This window comes from Rhipicephalus microplus, unplaced genomic scaffold, assembly GCF_043290135.1.
Source record: "Rhipicephalus microplus isolate Deutch F79 unplaced genomic scaffold, USDA_Rmic scaffold_198, whole genome shotgun sequence".
In the NCBI taxonomy this organism is placed as follows: Eukaryota; Metazoa; Arthropoda; class Arachnida; order Ixodida; family Ixodidae; genus Rhipicephalus; species Rhipicephalus microplus.
The window spans coordinates 115,075-131,567 of NW_027464769.1; the positions used below are offsets into that span (position 1 = coordinate 115,075).

Sequence of the window (16,493 nt, forward strand, 5' to 3'; positions counted from 1 at the left end):
CATAATTGTGTCGTGGTTTTGGTACGTGGAACCCCAGATATTATTATTGAAAACGAGCCTTCAGGTTTTGGCAAACAACTCTGTATGGACCAAGCTTGTCAAGGTGGCAGCTTATGAATCGGTGGGTATCCAGAGGTGATCTTAAAGCTAGCAAAGCTGGATCACAGACGAAAAGGAAACATTATGGGGATGAAATTCATGTTTTACGACGCTCAACTTTGCTTGTCTTCTTTTTTTTTTCTGACCGTCAACGTAGCTTTCATTTTTAATATCTTGTAATACTACATTCAGCTGCATCGTAATTTTCGTCTTGCAAAAATTGAGTACACATTATATTTGAGTGTGCATAAGATTAGAGTGAATATGGTATCTGGAAAACTGAACTGCTGGCTATGTGCAGTACGAATGGAAACTTAGTGACCTGTCCATCACTGTAATGTGTGATTGTTTTTGTTTTGTCTCTTGTTATACACTAAAACCTCGTTGTTTCAAAGTCACTGTGACTGGTACAACATTTCTGCTCGCATGCAATTCTTTTTTTAACGGACAGTATATCATTTGATCATTCACTTGCTTTCATCACACTTAACTCAGGTGGTTGCTGGATCGTACGAGGTCCAGGTCGAGGCGGGGCCGCAGACGCTGTTCCATCGCCCCGAGTTCCGCAAGCCCCTTCGCCCTGGCACCTGGACTGTCATGCTGTTCCATCACTGGTCTCTAGTGGCTCAGATGCGCTTCCTGGTCTCTCCTGTTGCCTACCACGACAAGATTAAGCTAACCTCGGCAACGACCGCGTCGCGGGTCAACGGCGGGCCTCACGGTCCCTACATCGGCCACGACCTGTCCCGCGTGGAGGAGCACCTGGGCTACTCGGCCGAGACGCGCCGCACGCTCCAGGCGCAGGCGGACGACGACGCGTTTCTCATCGGCGCGGACCTTGATAGATGGGTCGACGCGCTGACGACGCAGTTCTGGACGTTCCGCGTGGCATGTGTCGCGCGCCATGCATCGTCAAGCAGTGCGTGCGAGTCGTTGACGCCGTGCCGCGAGTGCGCCTGGAGTTCGCATTGGCCGGATCCGACCATGCAGGTCGTGACTGGCACATAAGGCTGCACAGTTTTCTAGATGCTTTTTTTTTACAAGAACTGAAATTTTGGTCAGTATGCAGGAATTCACGTTGAACAAGTAGCGCGAAAGGTCAGGATACAATAGGGAATGAGCATCTCAGACGAGTGCTTTTTTTCGCTTTGCGGAGGAACTCAGTCAAAGCTCGCACGGCTCATTCTCAATCTCTCGCCCATGACAGTGGAGATTGCTGGCACAAGTCGGCGTGCTTACTGCTTTTGTAGTTGTTGGTCTATAGTGCGCGAGTGTCCTTGTGCTTGATCACTGGGTAGGAGCAAACGCCTCGTGACAGTTCGCCGTCCCCTGCCGAGCTTGCCTTGGCCGTTAGGCCTAAAGATAGAAAAATGTGCCATTTGGTACTTGATCGAAGGTGGATGACCACCTAAAAGCAAAACATACATGAACAGTGTGTTGACGCGCTTTCTGAAAGAGCAAGGAAGGAATAGGGAGATGTCTTTCGTAATACGTCATTGGATGTTGCGGCATAACTGTGAAATGGGTCTTCATTACATTAGCAGTTCAAATGTAGTCATACAATAGATGTAAAGTTCTACATTAGATATGACTATAGCATTAGCTCTCGAGACCTTCACTGTGAAGACAAAATAATTTGAAGCCGCAATGGGGCTTGCAGCAGCTTGGATCCCACTGAGCGTCTCACAATTGGTACGGAAGAATATGTCGTCGATACATTAACCAAAGACAGAGCCACGATTTCGTGTCCAGCTCAAGAAATGTGTAGTAAATTTATGACTGTCTGTTTGACTGAAGCCTTTTTCCAAACAGGCTGTCAAATCTCAAGTGATGCTCTCAACCATTCTATGAATGCACTATGGTGTAACACATTATAGCTGCCACTCAGTTATGTTACTTGGTAACCTGACCTGTGTTTGAAAACCTTGGGTTAAAGCTGGTACAGAACAGTGCATACATTTTTTTCTTATCGATATGAATATTTGAGCATGAGTGCGTTTGAAAAAGAATTCACGAGGCAAAGTGAAAAACGGGTGGGCTGCTGGAGCATCTAACAAGGATGGCACTGACGTGCTGCTTTTGTTCGCGTTGCTCTTTTTGTTTTTTTTATGTTTGCTTGCATTACTTCTATTGAATCCAGGTGGTTAGTGGAAACCATGTTTTTGCTTTAAAAGGCCAGTAAACAGGCATCGACATTTCTTTTCACCTCTCAAGCAAGCTTACGGACTTGTGCAGAAGGCCACGATGATCACATTTTGCGAATACCACAGCCCTGCGCGCCACGCAGATGCTCCATTTTGGAAAACAACTCCCATGCCACTCTCCTGCACCTGACCAATCCTTTTCATCTTCACAGTGACGCAGTTTTGCCCATGGACATTACATAGAACCGACTCTGTCTTTCGATCCTTTGCACTACAATACGGCACATTGGCCGTGCGGGGATGCAGTTTCGGTCGTGCGTGGTGCAGTTTCATTGTCCTGTGCTGCCATCTACCATTTTGCTACAGCTGAAATGACTAAAACAAGTGGTATTGGCAGAACAAAAGCCTCAAAGATAAATAGACGTCTCAAGACTTTAGCAGTGGTGGCTGGAGGTCGTACACGCCACACCATACTTCTTTACCTTGCCGGTGCCTCGTGCCCCTCGTACTGTGCTTCCTCAATGCAGTGTTGTGACGCGAGCGACATGCAGAGGAAGTCTCGCTCTGTTAACTGTGTGCCGATAATGTCATCGTCGACGTCTTACGTCGCCCAAGTAGTCATATTCTCAACAATCCCTCTTCTCTGATAAGAAGGTTCGGAGGGCTGGTCAAAAAACCGAAACCAGCTGAAGCGAGTGGTTGCACACCCTGTAACTTCCTTATTGCAACACTTATTGCAAAACTTTAGTGGCTGCTAGTTCACATTATGCAGCTGCACCGTTCTCTCTCCATCAAAAATTTTCTACCACGAGGTTGTTTACTTATTTTTTAAGACAATACTGAAGGAAATTCAACGTAGGTAAGCCCTGTTCTGAGCTTTATTTTGAGAAAGGGAAAATACTGAATTCTCGGCGCACTTGTCTCGCAAACTTGTGCAAACAAAACTGAGGGGATCTGCCAATATCGATTCGTTGATTTTTTTACTTCTTTAGAAACAGCCAAATTTGTTTTTAAAGAAGTAAAGCAACAGAGTATTCGCTTGACAAGAATGCTTTGTTGGTCAGTAGAGGTGTGTAGTAGTGGTTTAATGAACATCCCGGTTGTGTCACGTTGCTTATTTTGTGTAAAATGATAAAATGCATTCCAAGTTGGCTTGTGCAAGTACATGGCATACGCTGTGCATAGAGAGATAATGAACCTTTTTAGCAACTCATTTGGATTATCTCACTTAAACTGTGACATCAAGCTGATATATATATATATATATACGGTATATATATATATATATATATATATATATATATATATATATATATATATATATATATATATATATATATATATATATAAATTTAGTCCACAAAAGATGATTTTAGATGTGTTCTGGGCTACATTACTCATAGATATTTTGTCGATGTGTGTGTTGACAAATTTATCTCAAGTTGTCTCACCTTCAAAGTTTTCTGTCAGTGCTCCTTGGAAGTTTCAGTATAGGTAAAAATGCAGAGTTTTAAAATTCACTCATCTTGACGTCTTCCTTTGAAGTGGGATCTAGCTAAGTTGCCGTTAGCATGTCCAGCTCTTTTTCATGAGGTGCCTTCAAATGCTGCTATACATGACACGCGAGAATGTCGGTCTAATTTCTCGCAGATCTAATGAGTTGGGGCAAATAAAAAAAAAAGAAGAAACAAACAAATACTTGCTTCAATGTCTCGGAGGGAAAGCTAGTCGGAACATTTAAAGGCTGTGTTTCTGTTGAATACTTTTGTGTTATGTTTTTAGTTTGTTTGGGAGTGTGATTGTAAACTCTGTCTAGTCTACCATTGCAATTCTTGAGATAAGTTCTTGCTGTTCGTGGCATATCATACCAGTGGTTTCTTGACAAGGTAACGCGGTTTTGTCAAGCCATGTTTCCATGAGAATGTGTGCGATACTCACGGCTTTGCAGAAGTTGTGCCTTTGTGTTGTGTTTCGTGTCGACATTTGTTGCACCTTTCGTCACCTTGTAGCATTTGCTACAAATCCTCTAGTACATTTGTGTTATTTGTTGCTGTGGTTCTCTTTGTGGTCATGTTTGTCACCGCACTAATCACATGCAAATAACTTTTCGGGAGTTTGTCAACCTCCCAATAACCGTGCTTTGTATGTCATGCATTTCATTCGTATTAGAAATTTCAATGCTTTTATGGTAATACAGTAATGCCTCGCTAACTCGAATTCCCATGTCTTGAAAAATTGGCTATGTCAGCATTTCCCACGACATCGAACATTTTCCTATACGTTCTATATATATTTTTCCCTTTATCTAGGAAGTATTATTAGGGTGAATTGTGGATAACTCTAAATCTCGACTGGTAGCGGAACGAAAATTCCACCGCTGGACCATTTCACCAGATTTGGGCAATGCTGCCACGCCTGAACTCTGTCGATTGTTTTTCTTATTTAGCTGCGCCTGCCACTACGTCGACGCTTTCTGCAAATGCGAATAGGGCGGAGTCTGAGCCCAGCAACATATCAACTTTGTCAAGCAACCCTGTGGCACATCATATGACACATGCGCTGAGAAAGGAGGCCCTCTGCTTATGCTCGGTGTAGTTTCTCTCGTTCACTTTGGGCAGTGCACATGATTTTCCCTGAGGTTTGGTTTTCATTGATCTGCGCAAACCACGCGGTACGGATTTTTCGTTCACTGCGAGTGCAGTGCTGGTGATTTTTCCCGAGGTGTGATTTTCATTCATCGGGCCTGCAACTTAGCGTGAGTGCGGCAAGCATGGCGTCAATGCAGTGCAAGTCGCTATTGCTAGAAAAAAAGGTTGCCCTAACTATAGAGGCGGAGAAAGGAGGCTGAACGAAATCGAGCATCGAGCAGGAAATCGGCATCCTTTCTTCTACGCTTTTGACAGTGCTGAAGAACAAGCAGTAGGTGCTCGATGTATTTCAGCAGAGCTTCTCCAGCCAGCACGAAGCGAGTTCGAGGGCCGAAGTTTCGAGACGTTGACGCGGTCTTGATGGTATGGCTTCAAAAGAAGGTCGAGTGCAGCGGCGGGGAAGATGACTGGTGCAGTGCATCAAGCAGCTGGAGGACGCCTTCCTAGGTCCGAGTATGACCGCAAAGCAGACGAGCATTAGGCAGTTTTTTTCTGCAAAATATTGTCATGGAGTCGTGACGTGGCCGAAGGGAGTACACTACAAATCAAAGATCAAACTGGTCATTCGGGCTGAACTTGTGGCCAACAAATAAAAAGTAAGATTACAGCGAGGCACTGGCACCGATTGCAGTGGGCAGATCATCGGCCGTCAATCAACTGACAAGCAGCGAAGCGTGTCGGCATTTATACCCTTGCCATCGAATACTCTAGCGTCATCGCTGGCGGCGACGTAGATTCCAGAATGATCTGTAATGTTCACGAAGTGGGCGTAATTTTAACAAAATGATCTACAGTCTCGAAGCTTCTTAAACATCGCAGGCATGGTTAGCGCTGAACGTAGTGCAACGAGGCAATAACAAAACTTGAACAAAGGAATGTGGCAATATATTGGATCCAAATAGGATCAGTATCAGATATTAAGCTGCATGCCAGCATATATAGACGCCAGCATGCTAGCGATATATAAATGCCAGCGAAAATATCTGTTTCCGTAATAAAGAGTCTCTCTCTCTGCTAAATAAAATGGCAGTGCGGCAACACCAAGCTGGTAAAGTCTCTTGTATGTTATTTTTTCTTCTTTTAAACCTGCATGAGAAGAAAGAATAAATATTGCCACTGAAGAGCTGGTAAGTAGCAGTGGTTCTTATGAAAAGTGCTCATTTTTCCCGGCCATTAGCACAACTTTGCTTGTGTCAAAAATCTGTATGTCTCAAAATGTTTCCTTATTCTTACGACTTTGAGTTGACGAGGTATTGCTGTGCTTCTGTTGTTGCATTTGTTAGAACTTAATTTGACCTTTGTGTTACATTAGATTACCTCGTTTACCTGCAGGTGTTCTTGATGTTCGTTGTGGGTTTGTGCTGTAACAAACATCATGGTATCGAAACACTTTAAACTCGTAATAACATCGACTCTGCAACCATGCACTCTTCAGAACTCAAATAATGTGCCTTTCACGAAGTCTAAGCACAGAGGTTGCTTTATCATCGGAAACTGGTTGCCTGTTGGCACAGCTAACAGAAGAAAAGACCATCCAATAATTTTTTTTTATGTGCTTGTAACTAAGTAATGTGGCACTACGCTGCAATGAATGTGCGAAGCAATCAAACGCACTTCTTCTGGACAATAAGCACGCTCTTCCTAAACCATATCATATCGCGCAAAACTTTGCTGAAAGCAGGCTCATAATGTGCATCGAACTTCAATAGATTCATGTACATAAGTATCGCATGAACATAACATTGATGTGCGTATCGTAGTCGTGCCATAGTGTTCTCGTGTTTTGTAAAGTTAGCCACTCACATTCTTTCCAGTGTACGTACTTAGTTTAGTAAGTTTGTTGGCTTGTTTTGAGGACTAAGTTGCTCTTGATTAATTTTTTGTTATGTGAAGGTGCCATGCTTTACACGTGTTACTTTGTTTTTTTGTGTATAGCCAAGCTGTGATGACGCTTCACCTTTATAATCGTTCATCACTTCGAACTCTGGCTCCCGAGCATCTGAGATGCGGCTTCAAGCAATACGTATTTCCTTCTTTAAGGACAAAAATGTAGGGCTGCCTTCTCGGTCGTTTGTCACTCAAGTCTGCAAAGTTGTAAAGATGTGTGTAGACGGCGCCATCTGTGTAGTCTGATCGCACGATGGGGATTGCTGTAGTCTTCGACTCGGGGAAGATCTACAGTCTTCACCAGATATATTGTCTTCACTATACTCTTTGAATACGTCTTCATTGCAGAGGCTGGCATAAAATGTGTGCAAGATTTGTCCAAGCATCTTTTATAGCTTAATGCGTCGATTTCAATCATTCTCTGAGGCCATAATGTTCACTCTTACATACCAGAAAGGCAGTATAATGCAGAGATGTCAACAAGCGAACAGCAAGTCCGCGAGCCGCTGCTAGAAACTCTGGCTGCCCTTAGCGCTTGTGTTGGTGCAGAAGTAACTCTGTCACGAAGCTACCGGAGTTGTAATAAGTCGTTTACCTGAAAGCAAAAGTAGCCCTTAGCTTTTTCACATTTTGTCAAATTCTGGATAAGGTAAAGGGTTCACAAGAAGAAGAAGATATTGATGTGATTAGCATGTATTCGTACGACGGTTTCCTTGGTTCGGATATGGCGTTTCGACGACTGATCTTGCCTCGGTTCCCACAATAGAAGGTTCACTTTACTGGAAGAAATCGCTTGCAGTGACGAAGATAAGATTCCTTGAAGAAGGCAAGTCCTTTATTCTGGCAAAGATGTGCCCTCTTGTGCGAAAATTAGCTAATGGTTCCTTATGTGTTGGTGCACTTTCCTTATCTGTTTGTTCATATTCTGTAATGTTAGGGACACAGCCTGATGGCCTTGAGTCTAGCTTAGATCAAATTGACTGCTTTGTTGTACAGTCAACAACTGAAGGAGCGCAACGTCACACGGCTGTTGCAGCGGATGTGTTGACCTGGTTCTGTGCTCATCTTTGTGTATGTGCAGTGCTTCGCAATGTTTTTAAATGAAGGGCTTCGAAGACGGGGGATCTCATGGGTAACAACATACCAAAGCGTGGCACATAAACAAATATTAATACCTACCAACTCACTGTTTTCTATCTATCCTAATTTTTTGTACTCTTGCCACCTTTTTTACCGTGGCAGCAAAAAAACTTGTTTCAGGTTTGGTTTCCTTGTCAAGTGCTGGCAGTGATTGAGAACATGTTTTACGCGAAAGCGGCACTGAACAAATTTTGGGTCTCCCTTCTTGGCCTTGTAATTGTTTTTGTCTGTCTGTCTTCAAAAGTAAATGTACAACGTGTGAGCGGCGGAACGTTGTGCTATTCTTAAAAAGATATGTGCATGTTCGTCTCGTATTGGTCACAACGTGTGCAATGAAACAGATTTCAACTATTTTTTGTACTCTGAAAGTGTTGTGGAAATGCAGTAAAACGTAGACGTTTCATAGAACAAAACTTCTTGTTGGTTGTCTGCGTCCATTTTTGCTTGGTTTCTTTTAACGGTGAAGCTGTTTAGGCCACTCGTAATGTGTCATACCCTATCTTTAAAAAAACGTCGATGTGCCGTTGCCTAGCAACCGTACGTCCCTTACAATCGGTGTGACGTCATGTCAAGTTACGCGTGGTCCGGAGTAGCACCTGCGCCGGAGTACTATAGTGCCAAGTCGAACATCGCTACGCGATGGTAATGATAACTTTTCCGCCAGATAAGGGGATAACCGTGTGACTGTGGAAGCAGGGTCCTCGCTCCGCAGCAGGACTTTCTAGGCCTCTCTACTATGTGTTCGCGCTGTCCGTATACGGTCGCGCCCTACAGCGGGATAGAGAGAAAAATACCTTGAAGAGGATCAACAGAAGCCGCGGCGCTTTCATGTGGCTAGTGCGGGCCATGCCACTGACATGCAGGCAGAGAGCTTTGTTGGCCTTCTTCACGATCGAGTGGCTAATGCGGGCCATGCCGCTGACATGCAGGCAGAGGGCTTTTGTTGGCCTTCACGATCGAGTGGCTAGTGTGGGTCATGCCACTGACATGCAGGCAGAGGGCTTTTGTTGGCCTTCTTCACGATCGAGTGGCCATATCCAGCATATGGGCACCGTACCCCTGGGTGCGTACCAGATTATCTGTTAAAATATTGTTACGGGTAGCTTATTCAATTGAATGAAGCGTTGGGTGAACAAGATGGCACCAATCCAGCAACAACCAAAGACCATTGTCGTCGTCTTCCTCTTTCCTGCAGCCACGCTGTGACGGCTGTTTTGTATAGATATTCTCACATTCGTTCGAGTGAAATATGCCAATGCAAAATGCATGGCGATCAGATGTGCGGTAATCTGCAGGCAAGTCTGCACCGCTTCAATGCGGTTGATTGTATCCCGTTTTAAGAAGCTAGAGGTGGGAGAAAAAGAAAACACGAACAGGACATGTGCAAAAAAAAAAAAAAAAAAAAACGGACGCACGCGTGCTACGTCTAAACATTTTAGTGCAATTTCCCTGTTCAAAACACCATTCAGCTATTAGCTGTATGATGTAACGAAGTTATCTGGGCCGAATATTATGTGTTGTAATATTGTCAAGATGCTTATCTATTTATCTCTTTAGCGCTTCCCAATTTCACCGAACTGCCAAAGCAACCATTCACCCAATAAACGTGCATCTTTCTTTTACAAGACTTCAGAAACTTCCCAACAAAACTGCCGATATCGTTGAAGGACTTGTTTCATGAGCTAATGCTCTTGATAAATCAAATAAATCATAGCATTCTATTCGCGTGCTCTAAATCGTTAATCAACTTTATAAATCCTCGGCTTGCCGAGAGATAAGAGGATTCCTTCGCTACATTACAGCTTGAAGCAATTTGGTTTCGCGAGTGACAAGGCGTTGTGTATGGCGTAGATGGTGCATTTCTACCCCTTTCCTCTTCGTAAACTGCGTACGCGTGTGCGCCAGGCAACAAGTGCGCAGCGTTGTTGCCCGGTGCCCGTGCCTGGTGCATATGCGCAACGCCTCCTAGATTTCCCGTGCCTGCCGGATTATCGGCGGTCACTTGGGAAGCGGTGGTCGTCGGAACTATAGTGGTGGCGCCGCTCAAGTAGGAGTGTCTTCAAATAAGTTTTTACGTTTTTTTTGGAGCTTATATGCAACAAAAACGACGTTAAAAAGTTCTAAGAAAGCGTAAACGTAATTATAATTAACTCTACGTAAGTGACGCCATAATTCAGCAAGCAACTTTTCTAATACAAGGCATCCTCTAAAATTAGTAGCAAATGCTAAAATTGCCAATCTCAAAGGCCAAGTACAAAGACCCTTACCCCTACGTAGGCAGCGCTGCCATAGATGACTGGCGTTTCGCGCTCATCCGGCAGACGCGGGAAATCAAGGAGGCGTTGATATGCGGCTCGGCATATTAGGGTTAGCCGTGTCGAGACAGTTGCTGACATGGGGATAATGTACATCGTGCAATTTGGGCACTACTTAAGGGGCACTACTTAAACTGCGCGGCGGCTGCACGGAGTGTCTCCATCTGAGGTTGCGGCTGATAGGCAACGGCGCGGAGGGTTTGTTGCAGACACCAGACGTGTTACCTCGAGCTTTAAAGGGGCCCTAAAACGCTTTTTCAAGCAACCACAAATTGAATTCACTGGAAAAGCTTCTTGCTTCACGAATTCAACGCTTCAAAAATTTTAAGAATCCGTCCATTGCGAGTGGAGTTACGAAGGTTTGTCGCATGCTGCAATCGCATTCTCTCTTCTCTCGTCCCGACGAAAGCGTTGGAAGCTAAGCAGGGAGGAATGGCAGGGCCACACAAAAACTTCACACGCGCCTCGTGGCCTTGAGAAATCTTTGTTTTTTTTTTATTCGAATGCGTCACTTTTTTGGTGTGATCGCGTGCGAGCGTGTGGACAAGTCGCGGCCTCCCGAGGCCATGTCTGTAACGAGTGAGCACGCCATTCTCAAATCAGCGAATGGCTGATAGATGGGTAATTCACGTGTGAATAATAAAAACTAAGGAGGCTGCCCAGCTCCGCACTTCACTAACTACTATGGCGAAGCCTACTTAATTTTCTTGCTACTATTTGAAGCCACATTCCTTTTTTTTTCCTATTTTTTATTTTGAATATTTAATAAGGGGTGATTCGTGGTGTTCTACACAATTTTGTTCTCGACTGTACTTAAAGGTAAAAAATATATAAAACATGTGAAGGCAAGATAACTGCTGGTCATCAAGATTATCACAGACTGGGTTTCAAGAGAAGGCAAGCAGGCGAAAGGGAGGCAAAGTTAGGTGGGCAGATGAGATTGAAGAGTTGGCTGTTATAAAGTGGCAGCACAGGACCGAGTTGGCTGGCGGAACACGGGAGAGGCCTTTGTCCTGCAGTGGGCGCAGTCAGGCTGATAGTTATGAGTTGTGGTGTTTGACATATTTTTGTTCTAGACTGTACTAAACAACATTCGTCGGATCGCGCGCTTGAAATAGCAGCGCTGGAACGCCCCGGTGACTTTGAAGCTGGCTTCTCCGCGTGATGAAGCTGCGTGAGAGAAGCCTCTTCTATTTGTAAGCAACGATTGCTTTTTTTACAATGAATTCACAAACCACTTCTATCTGGAAAGAAGAGTATTCTCTCCAACGCACAAAAAAGCTCACGAGACCACAGGCAATAACCCTTAGGATGCTGCAAACTAATTCTTACCAGAATCTCGCCTTCATGCACTGCCTATTCCCAAGTGATTCCAGTTCGCTCTCGCTGCGTGGGAACGTGTGATTTAGAACACACACTTTAGCCTTTAGTGCCAACGAGTGCGCTGAAAACCACGCAGCGGGGTGCGATAACGGGGCAAGAAGCTACGTTCGTTCTTGAGCCTGTACCACGGCCTTGCGAACATTTTTTTTTTCCCTCTTCGAACACGTGGCATACTGTCAGAGCGATCACAAAAGAGAAAGAATGAAACGCTTATTTGACGCTCTGCGTGAAAACATCAGTGAGTGGGATTCTGAGTCCGGGATCCCATTGGCGCGGGCCGCTGTCCTCGCACGTTTCACGAGGGCCTCTTGTGTCTTCGGATTCGAGCTGGACGGAGCTGCCTCCCAACCTTATTGTTGTGTTATGCCCAAGGTTGCATAAATGGATTCTGAGAATATCCCCATACCATGTAGTACAGGTTGGATGTTTTATTGACGTGGAATCTGCACTGTGGTGCGTGTGTGCCCGGACCTATTTTAGACAGTATGTATGGATTGGGATAGGATAGGTATACGCAGGCGATGCCACGCTGCCTGAGATTTCTTATAAGGTTTGGCCCACGGGGTGGAAGTTTCTGTCTTTCGAGTCGGTGTTGTTGCGAAATATGCAGTATACGCGAGAAAAATGTCCATACGCATAGCCGAGGGTGGGTGCGGTATGCAGGGTCAGAGGTCTGGAAGAGTCATTCTCGGACCGAGACAGTGACGAGCTCATTGTCTGTAACTCCACAGTGGCTGCGTATTCACACCAGCTGTTTCTGTTCCCCTCTAAACGTGTGGCCGATAGCTGTGTAAGGATTCGATGACGCACACTGGGGCCAATGTAGCCTATACAGAAGTTTCGGTAGGCTGCTTGGGAATCTGTTAGAATCAAGGTGCACCTGGGGTTTCGCAGGGCGAGGGCGATCCCTGCTTCTTTCATGACAGTTGTGTATGTAGCCTTTGCTGCTGATATGCAATCGGTATGCTTTCCTTGACGAACGACGCTTGCCATGTCTGACGAATGATGCTTGCCATGTATTTGTCGTTCGGGGGTCCAGCTGGATCGACAAAGAAGGCGCCCTCAGTGCCTGAGTACTTGTCGGGAGCTTTGTTTGACCCATAGTCAGCGTCGATGTTCATGGAACTGTGGATGAATGTTGCGTGGTAGTGGTTTGATGATGAAGCCTTTCCTCCATTCATGCATTGTTTAGACCTAGTCTGATCAAGGGGGGATTCGATGCCAACTTCTGATGTTGTTTTGCGTTCAGTTCTAGTGATGGCCAGGTGCAAGACTTTATTCGTGTGATGTGTTTGAAATAGTTCCGATACGTTATTATGGAGCCCCGTTTGGAGCAGACGTTCCGTGAGTGTCTGCGGGGGAGCGTTCAGAGCGTTCTTGAGTTACACTTATGACTGTGTCTATTTAGAGCTCATCTGCTTTCAAGATCATCAGCTAGATAAACTTATAGGTTATGCGACTGATGAAGAGTAAACGTGCCGGTACGTGGCGACATCTCGCGATGGCCGTGGTTACTAAGCAGCGCACGATGCTCAAGCCAACCAATGGCTTGAACATCATCGCTATAAATCGTCGTTAGTTTTGTGAAGTAGGGAAGCATCCTCATGTCATTATGCGTCATTACGCGGTGAATTTTACTAGCTGCGATCCATCTCCAAGACAGGTGCTTTTTTTGGATGGTGTGGTTGATAACGACAACGACTTTGGGTTTAATGGCGCAGTAATTTGGGTTTACGGCGCTTGTCAGAGAACAGAGAGCGATTTCTAGCTTACTTCGAGAATTAATTCCAATTCAAGGCCCCATCCTGCGCTATAATGTGTGGCTCTCGTGTTCTCAGGAGCCTTAGGAACAGTTTATGAACATGCTGAGAAATTGTTGCAGGGTCCCTTTAAGGGAGAACGGTCACTGGCTCTGCTCAGGGTTGTGGTGAGAACCGCTGCGGTGGTAAAGTATTTAGAGCGTAAGGCTCAAATCAATGCGAGAGCTAGTGGGTTAAACTGAGGGTGCCACCGGGGCACCCGCCTGTTTGACAGCAAAGCTACGTGTGGCGAGGTGAACCGTCCGTCCGTACGCTGAAAATCCCTGAAGCAGGTATATGTGAAGCTGGTACTGGACAAGCGCCACTACACCCACCAAATTTAGTAAGGTAGACAGGCCGGCAAGATAGCCTTTTGTGCGGCGAGTCGGTGAACGTTCATAATCAATTTTAAGGCACAAAAAACAGCAAAAACACAATCTCAAGACAAGATATGGTAATGACGGCTCTGTCCTGTGTCCTCTCTTGTGATTGTGTTAGTTTCGCGCCTTCAAATCAGTTAAGAATGCGTGGTGAGTTTGACACGATGCATACTTAGCAAACAAGCGCAGCCGTTTGCAGCAACGGAAGGGGCCTTCGTTCCTTAAAGGGGTGGTGTCACCAAATTTCGAGGCTATCCCAAGCCTGTTGTGGGTTTCCTCTGTATGCAAGGACGCTCCACACGAAGGGTCGGACAAAGCAAACGCGTAGAATATATTTTAATTCACTTTTAAATGTGCAGCTGAATGCTCACTCTCACGATCTAGACCCATCGCTTGCGCAGCAACACTGACGTTTCAGAATGCAACGCCAGCTGTCATGACGTCACACCAGTTCTGTAGTGACGAGTGCGGTGGCGTGTCTTGGAGAGAAACTGTGCGTCCGTGCTTTCGAAGAGATACTCGACGCGTCCTTGTCTGTCAGAGACGCCGCGGGCCTTGTCTGTCAGAGACGCCGCGACGTGATAAAAAATTATTTTTATCACGTCGCTGGTACAGATTACTAAGAAAATAAAATTCTTGTTTTCCCATTTTCTAAGCTGGAGCTGAATATCACAATCCAGAACATACTGTCCTTTGGTGCTTCGGCTTTGGACTTCCGCCACAAGAACGCTTTTGATGCCCTTTGTGCTTACCTTCACGAAACGAAATGAATGGGACTTTAACTGCCTAACTGTGTCTTATTAGTGCAGATATAATTTAACATAAAAAGTCACATTTTCGTTATTTTTTATCACGCTCATTTGTAGACAATATAATGACTATGCTGTCTGGTCTGAACGGGAGGAAAACACAATTATTGCACTATTTTTGTTTTACGTACGTTATTTTCCTCATGAATACTGAAAATCTATAATTAATTTATGCAGTCGATTCTTGGTCGAACCCCTTAAGTGGATATGAGTCATAATTGAGGTATCATCATCATCGTAATCCTCGTGTCTCGAAGACGAAGAAAACGAGAAGCAGTTCCGGTGCTCGACTGGCCGGACGCGTTCTTGGACAGCTCCGTGCACCCTTCGTGAGTTCTCGCTCGAAGTATCCGGTTCGCCCGACTCCAGCGTGCGCACGTAAGTGCGACATCAAGCGCTAGTTCTCGCAAGCTTTAGCGAGGCGAATCCCAGGTGGAAGCGGAATGTAACTTTAACGAGTCATCAGTCGCTAGATTTGCAGCGTAGCTGATGCTTTTCACGAAACTCCAATGATCCGTAGTGCCGCACTGCTTATGTCATCGCGGAGGAACGTTACAGCACAGGCAGATGGCGCTCGCTGTCCACCGGCAGTTCCGTGTCGTAGGCTGAACATGTCGAATCAGATGGGTCGCTGGTGTCACGTATTATGGGAACAAGTAATTGGTTACAGTAGTGCAGAAGTGGAAAGTTAAAAGCTCGTCTGACTGAGCCGCTTCGCGATCAGTTTCGATTCGCATTAAATGAAGTTTCGTAGTAAACTGCGCGCATTCCGCCGAGTGAGGATAAAACTGTCCAGCCGTTTTGTTTTCAGTATTAGTTTCTCACAATTCCCCCCCCCCCCTCCCTTCCGTTTCGAGACACGTTTGGTTTCTTCTTTAGGCGGGTAATTGTCTGGCCGGTTCCGAAATAAACGCTTTTTATACCCTGGAAGGGTTGCGAATGAGGCTTGGTGAGGTTACTAAGAGGTTCGACGTTGAGGCTAGGCGAAAAGCTCATCAAAACCCAGCTGCTTGAGAGCAGTGGGGGTTGGCGGAGCATAAAAGAGTTTGCCATTTCTTCGGAAATTCACTCTCCCTAAATGAACAAGACTGCTCGTACCCTCGGGGAAGAAGCCGTCCGACGTGAACAAAAGTGTCATTAAAGTGTTGTAGCTCGAGCGAGTTGGTCATTCATGAACTTACCTTGAATTTTCGGGGTACATGTGAGAAGGTAACATGACGCAGGCGTACAGAGAAAAGTATTGATTGATATGTGGGGTTTAACGTCCCAAAACCACCATATGATTATGACAGACGCCGTAGTGGAGGGCTCCGGAAATTTCGACCACCTGGGGTTCTTTAACATGCGCCCAAATCGTACAGAGAAAAGTAGGCGCTAAACTTTCAAGTATGCTATTTCAGCGCCCACTTTTCTCTGTACGCCTGTGTCGTGTTACCACGCTAATAGAAGCTAAGTTCGTCAACATGGGCAATACAGTCAATTATCTGACGAAGAGTGGCAGCAGCTTCAGTTATTGATTGATTTATTTTGTTTATTAGTGCAGTCTACATCGCTCCAGTGGTCATTATTGCAAGGGGGTGAAAAAAAAAAACACAGCTGTTCAGTAAAAAAAGGCACACATGCGCTGCGGTGCCTGCGCATTCACAAAAAGCACATATCTTGTAAAGACGAATCATAAGCTGAAAGATCGACAACACACGCATCCAACTTATTTCATTCGTTAAAGAAAAAAAAACGAATTAGCAAAGACACTGGCACGACAGCTGACCTCACTTTACTGTTGTGTGGATCTGGTTGTGTCTCACACAGCTCGAATAATGGTTCAGCACTCGCTGTAATCACAATGTAATGGATAAAGTACAGGGAGTGTAACTTCGTCGCAGCCTATT

At 45.2% G+C, this 16,493-nt stretch overlaps 1 protein-coding gene across 2 annotated transcripts in view; it reads left to right on the forward strand.

Moving 5' to 3' along the window:
- Positions 1–3,312, forward strand: part of LOC142791897 (xylosyltransferase oxt-like) — a 42,865-nt gene extending 39,553 nt beyond the window's left edge. For both annotated transcript variants that reach the window (XM_075885569.1, XM_075885570.1), the window contains one exon: positions 595–3,312. In XM_075885569.1, coding sequence (XP_075741684.1) covers positions 595–1,107 — 513 coding nt within the window. In that variant the 3' untranslated portion in view covers positions 1,108–3,312. The remainder of the gene's footprint in view (positions 1–594) is intronic.
- The last annotated feature ends 13,181 nt before the right edge of the window (positions 3,313–16,493 follow it).